Raw genomic sequence first — 17,317 nt, forward strand, 5'->3', positions numbered from 1 at the left:
GTAGAGCAGTGGGCTAATGCCTCCTTAAGTAACACCAGCTGCCTGCCATTAGTGCAGGTTCGCATCCCACCAGGCTCAAGGTTGACTCAGCCTTCCATCCTTCCCAGGTAGGTAAAATGAGGACCCAGATTGTTGGGGGCAATTAAGCTGACTTTGTAATAATGCCGCTGGGGTGTGTGTGAAAACCCTAATAAGCAGGCATATACATAGAATGAAGGCTACTGCTAAGCTTGTAAGCCGCCCTGAGTCTTCGGAGAAGGGCGGGATATAAATGGAATTAAAATAAAAAAAATAAAAGGCATCCACCCAGTAATAGAATAACAGAGTTGGAAAGAGATCTTGGAGGTCATCTAGTCCAACCCTCCACTTAAGCAGGAGACCCCCCCCCCTACCATTCCAAACAAGTGACTGTCCAGTCTCTTCTTAAAAGCTTCTAGTGGTGAAGCACTCACAACTTCTGGAGGCAAGCCATTCCACTGGTTTATTGTTCTGTTAGGAAATTTCTCCTTAGTTCTAGGTTGCTTCTCTCTTTGATTAGTTTCCATCCATTGCTTCATGCCTTGCCTTCAGGTGCTTTAATAGGTTGACCAGCGAAGTCTATAATGCCCTTTTTAATGTATTTATTTATTTATTTAATTGGATTTGTACACCGCCCTTTCCCGAAGGACTCAATATAGTGTTAAGTACGGTTATATTGTAGCTTTTGCTCCTTTTATCTCGATTTTGCGATATTCACTTCGTTTCCAAGACAAGCGATAGACTGAACCTAGACCGGCGGTTAGCAACTACTCTTGCTACTTCTCAGGGATCTCAACGAGAAGCGCTTCCATCGATTGCCGTAGCCCAAAATGCGCGCTCCTGCTACCGCCAAATCACTAACTCTCGGCAATGCTGCGTTCTCGGCCCGCCTAACAAAGCTCAGCCAATCGCCTTTCAGCCTTGGACGACGTCAGACTCGAACCTAGCCAATCATTCCCCCGCTCGTGGCGCGACCTTCTTTCTTCCGCCCTCCCTCCTGAGGGGCGGTTTGGCCCCTAGGAGCAAAGATGGGCGGATTTCTAATTTTCCCCATGTCCACATTCTGGCACGCGCCAATAGGCCGTGAAGCACGGGGATGGGCGTTAGAGTCCGCCTCCAACCCCGCCTTTTTAAAATTGGTTCCGCCCCCTTCTCGGGCAAGCTTACCTCGGCGTTTTTGGCACGCCGCTTGACAAGGGTTTGGCGCATGCGCCCCAGAAGCTGTCGCGATGGAGCTCTTGGGGGACCTGCCGCTGCGCTTCTCTCGGTTGCCCATGTTTCCCTTCTTTGACTTAGCGCATTACGCCGCTTCCATCCTGTCTCTGAAGGAGCAGCGGGGTGAGTGAGTAAGTAGGCCGAGGTCCGGAGTAGAAAACCTGTCTTTAGTTCTAGGAGTTCCGGAAGGAGCAACCATAGCTCCTGAGCATGTCCAGAGTCAACAAGCTTTCCTAAGGTGCGACCAAGGGCTTGCCACTCACCCTTGTTTAATATGAAGACTACTAGCTTAGGCTGAAGGGAGTTAACACTTTTTCCAGATAAAAATTAAACTTCCTATTTTTTTATATTTTTTTTGGTATTTGATTTATTTTAATTTATTTCAAATTTTTATTTTTAATTTACTGTACAGAGACCTTTAAGTTCTGTTGTTGTTAGCCGCCCTGAGTCCCTCGGGAGATAGGGCGGGATATAAATCCCATAAATAAATAAATAAATAAATAAATTTGGAGGATTGGTTATTATGGATGGACAAAATGGCTATTTTTTACTTAATACGCAGCGTAATGAAGGAATGAACTTCGACATTCGTGAAATTTATTGATGAACAAACACGTAGAAAATCCCCCCCTATTTTTTTTAAAAAAAAGGTATACCTTGTTTTCAGTGACTTTCACAGTTTTACAAAGGTTCAAATTATAATTCTAACAAAAATATAAAACATTCTTTATAAAGCATACTAACACACCAATACTTGTACTCTTTATTTTTTTAAATAAAAAACAACAACTGATCAACTGCTTCGGGGGGAATAATACAAGTTTTTGTCTGAGGTTAAAAGGACTTCAGTAATATTATGAAAGCAATATAGGCTGTGTAATTGGATCACAAATAATTTCATATACATTTGATGGGGGGAAAAAAACCTTAACACCTATCAGTCAGTGGCTTAGCTGGAAGGATTTTATTTTATTGTAGTGTGTCATGTTTTCTTGATAGTAAAACTTCACATAGTTTTTGTAAGCTATTAATTATTTATTTGAATGTTTTTTTTTAAAAAGAGAGGATTAAAAGTTCTGCAGCGATTATTCGGCCGTGTTAAGTGGAAATTATCTTGTGTAGTAGGTTCAGTATAAAGTAAATGGCTTACCAAAGGCACTTGGTGTTACTTTTAGAAGTAGAATATTGGGCAAGAGAGATGTTTGACCAACTCAGTGGAGTTATTTTTATGTAACATCCACTAGGAAATAATCTGTGAGATAATTTTCTATTTTTAATGCATGCAGAGTATTAGCTTCATTTTTTTTAGCAGAATGACAAGGTAACTTGAGGTAACATCAGAAGACAGCAAATTTGGGGGAGTTAGTTCATATGAATAGTCATACATTTGCCTGCTTCATCTCTCAAACAGCTAAATATAGTTGCTCTGATTTGACTCATTTTTTTCCCTCCTTTACAGCTTGTCCTCAACTTAGCACCACAATTAAGGCCAACATTTCTGTTGTTAAGTGAGACACTTGAGTGAATTTGCCCCATTTTACGATCTTTCTTGCCAAACCTGTTAAGCAAATCACTGCAGTTGTTAAGTTAATAACACCTTTGTTAAGTGAATCTGGCTTCTCTATTGACTTGGCTTGTCAGAAGATGGCAGAAGGTGATTATATGACCCTAGGACACTGCAACAGTCAAAAATATGAGTCAGTTGATAAGCTTTTGAATTTTCATGACTTGACCATGGGGGAATGTTCTGAGGGTTGTGTAAAAAATGGTCATAAGTCACTTTTCTCAGTGCCGTTGTAACTTCAAATGGTCACTAAATGAACAATTGTAAGTTGAAGACTACCTGCATTGTTCTGGATGCATATTTTCACACACACTGTAGGTAGGGTTGGTCCCCATTTTGTTGCTTTTTGGAAAGGCCCTAAAAATGTTTTGTCAATGTGTCTAGGGATCATGAATGAAAATGGAGCAGACTGATTTGTTGTGTTGTTGCTGCCATGGGCAGGGGTGGGTTTTTTTAAAAAAAAGTTTTATAGTGTGATGAATTTTTCAATGTTGCCAAACACTCAGAATCATCTATGTCTAACTTGGGCAGTAATATAAATTTGTTTACTAAATTAAATAAATGTTCTCTTGGAGAAGGGGAAACAAAGGCAGAAATTGCAAGATTTAGTAAAGGTCAATGATTCTTGGAATTTGGTTGTCAACACTACAGTAATAATATTAGGTGTGCACACATACACATATCCTCTGTCATAATCTATCTAAATTGAATTTTGATTCTCAAGATGATCTGTCCCATTCTTGATTCTGTCCCTTGGTCACCTAAGCTGGAAACCTTTAGTGACTTACTTCTTGTTATCATGGACTGGAGCTCATAGTTCAGCTATAAATTCAGAGTCAATTTATGTGAGAAAAATGCCATCTCACATTGCGACAAGATCTCTCTCTCTCTCTCTCTCTCTCTCTCTCTCTCTCTCTCTCTATATATATATATATATATATATATATATATATATATATATACATGCACACACACACAGAATTGAAAAATGCAGCAAAAATCAATTATCTCTATTTCACTACCTATTTTAAATTTTAAAACTTCTAATATTTGAGGTTGCAAGGATATAAAAAAGTAACAATTATTTTACTAGTAACTAGTAATTTTAATCTCCACTTTAGGCATGAAAGTCAGCTGGATGAATTTGGGCCAGTCATTCTCTGTAGCCCAACTCACAGGGTTGTTGTGGAGAACATAGGAGGAGGAGAAGTATTAAGTGTGTTCACCACCTTGAGTTATTTATAAAAAGGAAGGCGGAATTAAAAAAAAATTCTAAAAAAATTACAGCTCTTGAGTTTTATGAATACCATTCTGATATGGGCACTAAGCTATCTGAGCAATAAAATACAAACTGAATATTAAAGATGGACATCATTGGGTAGGTATTGCCATCTGTTGTGGACGCTGTTTTTATGCTAATGTAATTATTGTGTAAAATAATGTTCAGTGGCCTCTTCATTTCAGTTTCTAAAGCACTCCCAGGTTGCCTTGTGGCATGTACAAATTTTTTGCAAGGCAACAGTACACTTCCATCTTCAGTTTCATTTTCTAACATTACTTTTTCCAAATTGATGGAAATTATTATTATTTTTTTTAGAAAGAAAGGATAAAAACTGTCTCTTTGGATGCCACCCCAGCACTCTTACACATAAATTTATTCGCAGCTTGTAAAGATCCATCCCCAGTAAATTGCAAAAATGCAAAATGTAGTTGCATTTCCCAGTGTTTGGGGGCTTTTAAAAAAGGGCACAAATCCAAAGTTTTTCATAAATAGAAAAATTCCACTTTTTTAGAAGAACAATTTAGCAACACGCCAAGGTCTCGAAACCATAACTTCATCTCAATGATCTGGTTCACCAATAATAACTAATCGGTAAGGAACCGTCTCTGGAGAGATTTCCAGAGCATTTGCACTAATATTTCTGCTATTTACTAATCTCCAGCATAAAAAGGCTGACCAAATTTTTAAAGACTGATTTATTTATTTTTGGCTGAATTAACCAGATGTTACCTCTAATCTTTCTCTTAGTTAGGTTAGACCACAGGTCTGCAACCCGCGGCTCCGGAGCCCCATGCGGCTCTTTCAGCCGACTCCTGCGGCTCCCAGTCCTCTGCCATGTGAAGTCCAAAAAACAAAAAAGTGGGACTAAAAAAGTTCAACCAATCAATTCAAATATGCAGGGTAGGTGCATATCTCACCTTGGCTCCACTCTTCAGTCAAACCCTGTTCTGTGCATGCGCGCATGTACGCGCGTGTGCACACATTTTTTGTGGCTCCCAGTTTTTCCTTTTGTGAGGGAACCGGTTCCGAGTGGCTCTTTCACTGTTTCAGGTTGCTGACACCTGGGTTAGACGTACCTAGTTCCTGCAATAGGTCATCTATGTTTTAGCCTCTAGTCCCCTAATCATCTTTGTTCTTCTCTACACGCTTTCTAGAATCTCAACATCTTTTTTGTATTGTGGTGACCAAAACTGGAGGCAGTATTCCAAATGTAGTCTTATCAAAGCAGTCTACCACCAGTCAATTTAAAATGCAAATAAAATAAAAAAGTAAACTCCAAAGATATGCTACATTTTTGGGGTTAATTGCCTACTGCAACTGCTGGCATAAAGGATTGAAACATTCAGACAAACTGAAAGATTCCCGATGCTACATTCCTTTAAAGAGTTGTGATAAGATTTATACGTTTCTTTTATGCTATTTTATTGTTGCAGTAGAGTACTTGCAGACAGTAAAACCTATCAAGTTTCTTTTTGGAGACAGCAGTCTGAGTTCACAGATTATATTAAAGCAACACATGACTTGCAGATTTCTGGTCTAGTGTTACATGTAAACCGGAGATTGAGATTGTCAAACCATGGTTTATTGCAGGGGGGAGTACTACTCGGGCTTCCTGCAGCCTTTGGCACTTGGGATTGTTCTCTTAAATTGCAGTGAATTTTGTTTGGGAGTTGTACAGTTTGTAAGTATGGAAAAATGGAAGTGTTTTGCTCCCATTCCCAACCTGTAGTAGACTCTCCAAAAAGGGAGGGGAAATTTTGGCTGTGCTTCTTCCAGTGAGGTCTCGCTAGGTGTCTTGCTTAGCCGTCCAGAAGGTTGGGAAGTAAAGCTGGTTCTTCTCAAGGATAACAACTTAACAATTACTAATAACTGATCTAACTTCACCTTGAAAGGTTTTTATATATACGGTATATCTTCTGAGGTATCTTTTGTCGTGGACATCTCTAGAATTTCAACATAGTCATAAGTCCTCCAGAACATTTGCTAGCATTTTTGCCAAATTTAAGGCCCGTTTTTCCAGCGCAATGATGGATTTTCTTAGCATGCTGGAGGAACGGACCCTCAGATCTGGCAAAAATGTTAGGAAATACCATCATTCGTACTACTGTTCTCCCCGTTGGGGAAAGGGCCTGGGTCTTGTGAATGTACTTAGAGCTCTGGGCTCCTTCCTTGCCCCACCACACCTAAGAGGCCTCAACCCTCTCCCCTGCGCTAAGGCTTAATGACCTGTGCAGTGTTTATGGACTGCAGTCAGGATCATAGTTGTTGTACAAATTGGTCTCATGACATGTTGCTTCACTCAGCGATCGAGATTCTGGGCCCAATTGTTGTAAGTGGAGGACTCTCCTGCAGTAAACAGCATAATCTCCTAATTGAAAGTGTCTAGTTCTAGTCCATTTCAATTTGTTAATATCTGAGAGGTCTTCATTTCATTTTTTACTGCACTGAACTTCCCCACCTTAGTCTTGATTCTTAGGTTCCACATACTCATTATAGTTCTGTCTTTGCAGCGTTCTTTTCTTGATTGTTAACATCAACAACTACATATCTTGAAAATGTTCATCTACTTGTGTAGATTTGGCACATTCAGCAACCTATCACGAAACCAACATTTGATTTTTCTTTTTAGATTTTATTAGGCATAGCCTGATTAGTTGTTGTAACTATATCACACAATATAAATATTTTGAAATTCCCCTGAATCATTCTTCTCATCATAAATCCAACAGAATTTACATAGTTTTGTCTGAAGAAACCCATTTGTATTTGTCAAATCCACAAAGGACTACCCCTGCCTAATCAGTAAAAACCTACCTTTCATAAGAAATAAGTGGGGAAATGATCACTTCCTGTATTATTGACTTGGAGAACTTCCCAGCCACAATGAGGCAGGCTACATCTGGAAACCATTTAATCTAAAGAAGAAACTTTATGTATAAACAAATCAAACCGACCGGGGGTTCCATTCTTAAAAAGAATCAACTCAAACTTTTCTCTAAAGTTTCCCAACAATCCCCATCCATTCCTATCTGAGTTATCACTGCCCCGTAAAGAGCTATGATGATTGAAATGCCCACATCAAAAAAAATCCCTTTGTATGTATCAATGGATGATTCAATCCTATATCAGGAAACCTGAATTATAAACATTAGTGTGATTTCTTCAAAGGAATTCCCTCTGAAATTTCAGCTTAATCGAGTCTAAATTGTTTAAACTTTCCTTAAAGAGAATATGCCCGCCTCCCCCAATCTGCTCTGCTTTATGAAGAAGAGCATAATTTCAGATTCTAAAATTCAAGGTTTCCAGTTTCTATGTCCCTTGAATACAAATTATATCAGGTAACACCTTCAAGCAGTAGATCAAATAATATGCGTTCCTCCTGGCTAAGCTCTCCAGACCAAGCTGTTCGTGACTCGTGATGATTGAGGAGTGAACACTTTCTACAGAGAGGTTTCTTCGTTTCCTCCCAATTGTTGCTGTCTTCAAAACAATCAAGATTTTATCTCTCTCTCTCTCCCCCCAAGTTGTACTATTAATGCAGGGGTCTTCAAACCTGGCCCTTTTATGACTTGTGGACTTCAACTCCCAGAATTCCTCAGCCAGGCAAGACTGAGTGGCTGTGCATACCGGTATCTTGGTTTAATCAGTCTATTCCATCGTTAACTATGGGGGGGTGAGGTGTTACCCCCCGTAGATAGGGCCCGCAACTTGGGCGTCCTCCTGGACTCACAGCTCAGTTTGGAAGATCATATAGGAGCCGTGGCCAGGGGGGCTTTTGCCCAGGTTCGCCTGGTGCACCAGTTGCGGCCCTATCTGGACCGAGATGCCCTACGTACAGTCACTCATGCGCTTGTGACCTCCTGGATAGACTACTGCAATGTTCTCTACATGGGGCTGCCCTTGAGGACCACTCGGAGGCTTCAGCTGGTGCAGAATGAGGCCGCGCGAGTTGTGATGGGGGTTTCCCGATACTCCCATGTAACACCTCTTCGCGAGCTGCATTGGCTTCCAGTTGCCCTCCAGGTGAGATTCAAGGTGCTGGTGATGACCTATAAAGCCCTAAATGGCATGGGTCCGGGTTATCTTAGGGAACACCTGCTGCCAGCGTCAACTTCCCATCGTCCTGTGTGCTCCCACAGGGAAGGCCTTCTCAGGGTCCCGCCGGTCAAGGAGTGCCGGCGGGTGATTCCCAGGGGGAGAGCGTTCTCTGTGGGCGCGCCTGCCCTATGGAATCAGCTGCCGGTGGAACTCCAGATCGCCCCCGACCTTCGTTCGTTTCGCCGGGACCTAAAAACCTGGCTATTTGAACTGGCCGACCTGGACTGAGGGGTTTTTAAGGTTTTAAATTTAATTTTAAAGTGTTGGGGCTATTAATTTAATTGTATTTTAATCTGTATATTGTATTTTTTAATTTGCCCTGTAAACCGCCCTGAGTCCTTCGGGAAAAGGGCGGTATATAAATTGAATAAAATAAACAAACAAAAATAAGTCATAAAAGGGCCACGTTTGAAGACCCCTGTATTAATAATTTCCACAGTAAATTCTGCATTAGTTAGTTTTTAACCAAGGACAAATTTGGACTGAATTTCTTTCCCCTGCAGCCTGACTTTCTGGCAGTGCTAGATCCATGTTGTTCAGTAGTAGCTGCCTAAGCGTAGCTGGCTGAGGAATTCTGGGAGCTGAAGTCCACAAGTCTTAAAGTTGTCAAGGTTGCAGACCCCTGACTTAGAGTTATTTGTATACTCTGACCATCTCTGGCCCTCACCTTCTGAGTAGCGCTATGATCCCTTTCATAATTGCAGCAAACTGAAGCAAGGGCTCTACCACTTTGATCAAATTCATGTAAACTAATCTCCCACATTGTGTTCAACTTCAGAAGAACGGCTGCAGGACTTAGATTTGGCTAGTCTAAAGACAAGAAGGATTAGGGGTGACATGATAGCAGTATTCCAGTATTTGATGGGCTGCCACAAAGAATAGGGGGTCAAACTATTCTCCAGAGCACCATAGGGCAAGACAAAGAAACAATGATTGGAAACTGACCAAAGAGAGAAGCAACCTGGAGTTAAGGAGAAACTTCCTAACAGTGAGGACAATTAACCAGTGGAACAGGTTGCCTTTGGAAATCGTGGGCCCTCCATCACTGGAGGTTTTTAAGAAGAGACTAGACCAGGTATGTCAAACTCGCGATGTCATGTGACATCACGTGACGGATCGTGACTTTTCCCCCATTGACGGCGATGGGGTGGGCGCAGTTTCGGCGTGAGGCATCCGGCCCATAAGCCGGCAGTTTGACATGTCTGGACTAGACAGTCACTTGTCTGAAATGGTACAGGTTCTCCTGCTTGAGGGGGGGGGGCTGGACTAGAAGACCTCCAAGGTCCCTTCCAGCTCTATTCTCTTCTATTCATCTCACTCCAGCCAAAGATCTGAAGGCAGCATTTAAATAAGCATTAGTTTATTTTTTTTATTAATAACATTAAAACTCCTTTAATTTCTACATTAGAAATGTTGGTTTTTAAGTGAAACCAGCTGAGGAACATAAGGCAGTGTCAGGAATAAAACTGATCTATAGTATACACTAAAAGGAAGGTTGTGACTCTGTTGTGTTCCCCTCCTTGCCTTCACTGAATCTAACCCATATCTTCCACCATTTTTCTTAAGCTATTCTGCCCTTTTATAGGGTTACTATATCCCTCCATCACATCCTTTCCCGTGGCTTTGATTACCAACCAAAAAAGGTTCCTGTTTTTAATGTTTCTTCACTGAGAGCTTCCCCCTCTCAGACCCCTTATTTTCCTTACAACATGCTGCTCTGGTCTGCAAAGCAGGATCATTGTGGCTTAAGAAACAAGGCGCTATTAAACAATGTGTGGAGCCAGGGTGGCGCAGTGGTTAGAACGCGGTACTGCAGGCTAATTCACTGCTCACTGCCAGGAGTTCGATCCTGACCGGCTCAAGGTTGACTCAGCCTTCCATCCTTGCGAGATCGGTAAAATGAGGACCCAGATTGTTTAGGGGCAATAAGCCGACTCTGTGAACCAAAGGGCTGTAAAGCACTGGGAAGTGGTATATAAGTCTAAGTGCTATTGCCATTAGCCCAGTAAGCCGATCAGGCAATTTAAAGAACCGTGGGTTGGCTTTTCTCCTTTTGCAGCAAAATTAAAAGGAAAATTCCTTATAAAGAGCTGTTTGTATCTTCTCTTGTTTTCAGGAGTAGTTGAAGTCGCATATGGCAGCCCACTTGCCTGTTGGTTTAGTGCTATGCTTTACTGTTTTGGTGGGTCCATATTATCTTCGCTGATGCTAGCAGAACCTCCCATTGCATTTCTTGCCAACACCACAGGTGTCTTCCTTGCCTCATCCGTCTGGTAAGCAACTTTTAATACACGGCGCATTTTTTTTGATAAATAATACATGTTTTCAAAGTTATTGCTTATATGGCTTGAAGCCACGCTATAAAGAGTTCATTTTAAAGTTGTCATCTGCTTAAAGGAATCTGTCAGTGAATTTTTGATTGTTAATCGAGCAAATTTGCATAAATATGTTTACAGCTCTATCAGTAATTTGGAAAGGGGAAAAAAAACCACCATTCATCCTAGAGAAAGCTTTTTTTAGTTCGAGAGAACAAAAAGTCTTCTGATGGATAGATTTGTGGATAATTTAAACAGTGTCTGATTTTAAATATAAGGAACTGTCTAGACATTTTAATAAATTGAAAGATTATTAATTATTTAATTGTTAATTATTTAATTAATGACTGCTAACTACTCTTAATTAGTAATCATTTAACTCTTAACTATTAAGCACTTTGGATTTCTAAGAAAGAAATTAGGAATGTGTAAAAGAATAAGCATTTGATATACAGTGACAGACATAAAAGCAACAATTAACAATATGTAGTTAACCTCCAGACTGTGAAAATATATTCCGTGAATTTTGCATAGAACTATTATGAGGGAGAGAGGGAGACTGAAGCATTATATGGAGTTGTCCCTCTGGAATGGCCTCCTCTTGGGTGTTTATTTGGATCCCACAGTATCTGCCTTCCAGAAAAAGCTAAAGACAGAGCTTTTCCAGAGGGCTTTTGGAACAAATATCCTTTACTGTATTGCGTCTGGGTTTTAATTGCTTTAGGATTTTTTTTTTATCTCTCTCTGTCTCTGTCTCTATCATAAATATATATACTTGTGTGTGTGTGTCCCCCTGCAAACAAATTTTGGAAACTTCCAAGAATCCTGTGATTGTATGGCAATAAATTAATAAATGAAAAAAATAATTGAATAACGCTGATGGGTTGGCGTAATCTGTTATGGGTAGTTCTCAACTTATGACTTGGTCGCTTATTGACCATTCAAAGTTACAAAGGACTTAGCTTGGAGCTACTTATGACCCAAATTTGAAATTCTGATGGTTGCACCCCACCCCCACAGTCAGATGTGGTCACTTGACTGTGCCTTATGACAGTTTTGCCGAAAGCCAACATTTACTTCTGGTTTTTTTTGGGGGGTAAAACTGTACCTATAGTGAACTGGGATGGCGTAACGACTGCAGTATTCACTTAATGATCATCAAAAGAAGGTCATGACATTGTCATGATTTATGACTGGTAGGCAGACTTCACTACAGTCGTAAGTCGAGGATTACTTGTAGTCCAATGCCAGCAAGACCCTCCCTATTTCCTTCCTTCCTTCTCTCCATTTCTAGCAACTCAACATTGTTTAACCAGTATAATTCACTTTTTTTAAAAAAAAAAGTGCATTGAAGGTATTTTAGATGCAGTACTTTCTTTTTAAAGATATACTTCATATTTCTGATGGGAGATGGGCCATTTTCACATGATGGATGGGTACATCTGTCTATAAGCAAAATGTAGAACAAAATGCTAGGGGGAAAAGGCTGGTTTTAGATTTTAGAATTTAAAGTGTGTTCATTGATGCTTTTCTTACAGGCTGCTTAGGAGTAAGTTGCAATTGAAACCCAGTGGTGTTTAGCTTTCCATAAATGAAAATTGGGTCAGCCAGGCTGCCTACATCCATTCTTAGACTATAAATGGAAGCCAGCAATCTGTTACCTTTATGGCAGTTGCCTTTCCTGTGACTGCTTGAAATTTAACATGTAAGGCACAAAGAATAGAGAACACACACACAGACACACACACACACACACACACACACACACACACAAGATACCCTGAGCAAAGATTATGCACACTTCAATGTGAACTTAACAAACCAAGAGACCCAGCAATAGCATTTAGCCTGCTTTGCAATTGACACTGATGTCCTATTACCCATAAATAAAATACATGCTGTTCTTTTTAGGGCCTCTCATTAAGTAATAAACCTCATTAGCAGTATTGAATGGTGTTGGAATGCTTGCATCTCAGCCTTTTGCAGTTGCTGCAACATAAACTGCTGAATTAACTTCTTGCCGCCTGCATTTTGCTGAGTACATTTTGTTTAGTGCAGTTTCCTTTCGCCACAGAAGGTTCTTAGCTCAAGCACTAATAAATATGGGCTAGTACTTAATGGCAGGGCGAGAATATGCTTTGCCTCTTAAGCCATTTGGTTTGTGGCCTGACAGACAAAGTTTCTTCTGCGAAACACGTAGCTTGATTTCAAAGTTTCTTTTATGTGAACAATTTCTGCTAATACCATGGGGTTTCCAAATTATTTTCTTGTCTGTCTGTCTGTCTGTCTGTCTGTCTGTCTATCATCTATCTATCTATCCACACATGTCAGTATGTTCTTGTGGGCTGCCTGAAGATGCTGGGGGATCTCCGTCAGTGGTGATGGTAGTATTAGGAATGAGGTAAAGAGGAAAGAGCCAGAGTTGCCTCCTTCCCATTTTCATAAACAGAAAAAACTAACTTGGTATCTGAATCCATGTTTTGCTAGTCTTGTCACAGATGATTGACAAGTTGAGATTTATCCCAAGCTGCTGAAGCCGGATTGTAGATACGGTGAGATGTGCTTACGGGAGAATGATCTTTGCGTATGAAGGGCTACCGATTGGAGACTTAAATGGTTGTGAAGCTCAATTTTCTAACTTAATCAGTCAGAAAGAGACCAAGCTCAATGGACATCTTCATTCCCTGCCTCTCTGCAAGAATGTCATGGTAAGAAGCAGCTGCAGAGACCCTGCATTCCGTTCCTTTCCAAGACGTATTTATGGAGATTCCGCAATCCTCTAGGTCACGGTTGCCCCAAAGGTGCTTTCTCAGGAGGCAACTGAAAGTGGAATCCTTCCATTCCCCACCATCCATCCACTCAGTGCTGAAGAAGCTTACTTTACTTTACTTTTATTAAATTTGTATACCGCCCTTCTCCCGAAGGACTCAGGGCGGTGAACAGGGCATATATAAATAACAATACAAAAATTAAAAAGCAATTAAACAAGCGCCCGGTTAAAAAATACAATAACAATAAAAGACCCATTAAAAACCCTAACGTTCCCCATCAGGCCAGACCAGCTAGTTCAAATAAGTGGGTCTTCAGCCCGCGCCGGAAGGAGCGAAGGTCCGATGCCATCCGGAGCTCAACCGGCAGTTGGTTCCATAGCTCCGGGGCGCCCACAGAGAAGGCCCTCCCCCTGGGGGCCACCAGTCGACATTCCCTGACCGGAGGCACCCTGAGGAGGCCCTCTCTGTGGGCACGCACAGGGCGGAGGGGAGTTGACGCCGGCAGCAGGTGGTCCTCGAGGTATCCCGAACCCATGCCATGTAACGACTTGAAGATCATAACCAAAACTTTGAATCTCACCTTTAAAGCTTCTCGGATGAGAAGTGAAACAAAGAAGAAAGAAAAACAAGAATGTCCAGTTGCCTCCTGAAAAAGCACCTTCGGAACAACCCTGACCTGGATGACTGAGAATCTCCATAGGCGTTTAGTTATGTACTTTGGGTTGAACACCCTTCGAATGGTGTTGGGAGTATGAACGGATTTCCCGAAAACATTGCAGACCACAGGAACCATTTGAGCTTCAGTTCGAGATGCAGACGACACAGACTCATCCCCAATAACGTTGCCTGTCTTCAACAGTGTGAAGGGACACAGGGCAGAAAAACATCCTGCAGCCAAGAAGGCTCCCCACCCATTTGCACTGCTCAGGTGACCCTGAGGACACCGGTAAACCTCCAAGTGCTCTCAACCACTCTCTAAAACAGACATGTCAAACACAAGGCCCGGGGGCCGGATCCGGCCCGTGAAGTGGTTTCATGTGGCCCACGAAGCCATCCTGGAAACAGTGAGGGAATGGCCCCCACTGCCTTGGCACTTGCCCTGGTCCCATCTCCTTCTGCCAGAGACCCTCAGATCTGTCCCACTCCTGCCCAGGCCCCCATAGGCACCCTTGATGCGAACGTTGTAGAGCTGACCACGCCCATCCAGTAGGCCATACGCACTCTAGCCACGCCCAGCCAGTAGGCCACGCCCACCCTGGCCACACCCACCCGGCCCCCTGAGGGCAACCGCAATGCTGATGTGGCCCTCAATGAAATTGAGTTTGACACCCCTGCTCTAAAAGGATGCAAATGACCAGCTGTCTGCAAAGGAATACAAATCCTTCCACTCCCCACCATCCAGTCAGAGCGGAAGAAGCTTCTTGGGTGAGAAACGAAACGTCTTCAAAGAAAAACGAGAAAGTCCAGTTGCCTCCTGAAAAAGCACCTTTGGGCTCTCCACAGACATTACTTAGTTCCTATTAAATGTCGCACTATGACTTTCAGCTCTATGGGGAGTCGAAAGGCAACCATCTGATCACATCCCTCTACAAGGGGAGCCTCATAATGTTCCCAATAGAGCAAGTGAAGATTTATGTAGGCTGAAACAAATATAAATAACTGGCTTATGACTTGTCCCTTTATTCGATTTTGAAAAAATTCATTTCCTAATTTTTACCTCTGAGGTCAGGGTCTTTTTCTTTTAATTGAGGTGATCTGTTTTAGAAAGCAGGGATGTCCAAAAATTGGGTAAATATACAACGAGTAATGCTAATATGTTGTTACAAGCAGTCATTCTCATTATCAAGGAAAAAAAATATTAATGTTGAATAAGGATTCATACAAAGCACTTTTCTTAAATTCATATGCATGAATGTGTTTTGGCTTGAATGTTAGCAGTGTATACATATTTGGCTTGCCTGATTCGTTTATATGGAATTTAACCTGCTGCTCCAGAAAATAATAAAGTGAATTTTCTTTCACATAGCTTGAGGATCAACAGCGTAGTGTTTGCTAGTATAATAGCCGAGCACCACTAGATGGCATTCAAGAATCTCCAAAATTCCAGTTTTTCTATTAAATGTTGGTCCAGATCCCTTGAGTTATACAAATATTGCAAGATTTCACTGTTACTACATTAGATTTCATAAATACTGCTCTATTTAAAAATGAATTGTATAATTCTTTTTGGTATCTTTAACATCAACAAAGAATTTTAAAAAACACCCTTCACCTGAATACGTTACTGATCTCTGACATAGATTATCTATAGATATGAAAATTATGACCTATAAGCAACTCTTGATTTGGAACAATTTTGCGTGGGCTGAGAAATCAGTCCAGTTTGGATTCCGTAGACATTCCATAAACATTGTTGAAGCCAACTGATGCCTTTTAATCACTTTTAATGTGTGCTGTTGTGTATGCAGGCAAATGACAATACAGGTTATTTTATTCCCCTGAGGTGACGGGGTGTGTGTGACATGAATTCATAAATCAATACAGCATCATATTGACTGGCAGGTAGTTTGAGCTAATGGGCTTTTCAAAAGGGGCATGTCCGTCTTTAGGTTAACACAACTACCGTTTGTGAACTAATAGAGAAATCAGGGCAATGGCCATAATTTTAAGCAAGGTTTTACTGTGCGGTGAATTGTATTGTTCAATTTGCAGATCTTTTTTCAATACAAATTGAAACACACGGTCGTCTCCTGCTGCTGCTACCTCTCTCCGGTTACTCTAGAAGAGAGAGCTTGCAAATCTGGTGTTGCCTTTAGCCCCCAAGTTGCATACCCTGGACCTGACCCCTAGTTAATTGCATAGGGCATTTTTTAGAAGAGTATTTTATTTATTACCTGAATTCCAAACTGAATATAGAAAATATAATAATTTAAATATCAAAACTATACAACTATACACATTCAAAAGAAAAATACAGGTAGTCCTCGACTTACAACAGTCCGTTTAGGGACTGTTCAAAGTTACAACAGCACTGAAAAAAGGGACTTATGACCGCTTTTCGGACTATGGCATCCCCATAGTCATGTGATCACAATTCAGATGCTTGGCAACTTGCTCATATTTATGACTGTTACAGCGTCTCTGGGTATCCCCTTTTGCAACCTTCTGACAAGCCAAGTCAACGGGAAGCCAGATTAACCTAACCGTGTTAGTAATTTAACAAGTGCAGTGATTCACTTAACTGCCTTGGCAAGAAAGATTGTAAAATGGAGCAAAACTCACTTAAAAAATATCTTATTTAGCAGCAGAAATGTTGGTCATAAGTTAAGGACTACCTGTATACAGTAATTAGAAATATATAAGTTAAGGTTAAGATTTTCTAAAAGGAAATGGAAACATTTGGAATCATTCCTATCCCTGTCAATTTAATGACATGTATATAGCCAAGGATAAAAATAGTAGCAAAATATTTTTGATGTATCTGATATCATGACCAGATTTGACTAAATGTATCTTCTACTCCAGAGGTCTCCAACCTGTGGGCCACGGCCCACTAGTGAGGGGTTTGAAGCCACGGAAATGGCCGGCGAATGTGAGCATGCGCACATCCTCACTTGCGCATGCAGCAGGCAAGCACGTATGAGCGGCAGGTGCACATACACAGCATTCGCGCAAAGGGAGCTGTGTATGATTGCCGGCCGCTTGTGCAGAACCATCCCCTCTCACCCTCCACTGGTCCGCAAAGCCGCATACCTTGGGGAACTCTATTCTACTGTATAAGGTTTTTCATAACTCTTTTATGCCTTATTGATTTTTCTGCCAACGTGGTTTTCCACACGTTTCTGCTTCTCTGAAAATGACCTTTTAAACTTCCAGGTCATTCTGAAAAAAGGTAGGCGATGGCTAATCAGACCACCTTCTTCTTGTTCCCCAAATTGGATAACTCAACAACCCCATGGGCACTAATAGTTCTCTAACTAGGGTTTGTTTTTTTTGCCTTTGATAACTTGTAAACCTACATTCCCCGTTCTACCAGTTGCTGATTTCAGGTGTC

At 41.2% G+C, this 17,317-nt stretch overlaps 1 protein-coding gene across 2 annotated transcripts in view; it reads left to right on the forward strand.

The window, feature by feature from the left end:
* Positions 1-1,228: 1,228 nt before the first annotated feature.
* Positions 1,229-17,317, forward strand: part of TMEM38B (transmembrane protein 38B) — a 44,980-nt gene continuing 28,891 nt past the window's right edge. For both annotated transcript variants that reach the window (XM_083352513.1, XM_083352512.1), the window contains exons 1-2: positions 1,229-1,356; positions 10,294-10,450. In XM_083352513.1, coding sequence (XP_083208639.1) covers positions 1,248-1,356; positions 10,294-10,450 — 266 coding nt within the window. In that variant the 5' untranslated portion in view covers positions 1,229-1,247. The remainder of the gene's footprint in view (positions 1,357-10,293; positions 10,451-17,317) is intronic.

Source organism: Vipera ursinii (genome assembly GCF_947247035.1).
Source record: "Vipera ursinii genome assembly, chromosome: 2".
In the NCBI taxonomy this organism is placed as follows: Eukaryota; Metazoa; Chordata; class Lepidosauria; order Squamata; family Viperidae; genus Vipera; species Vipera ursinii.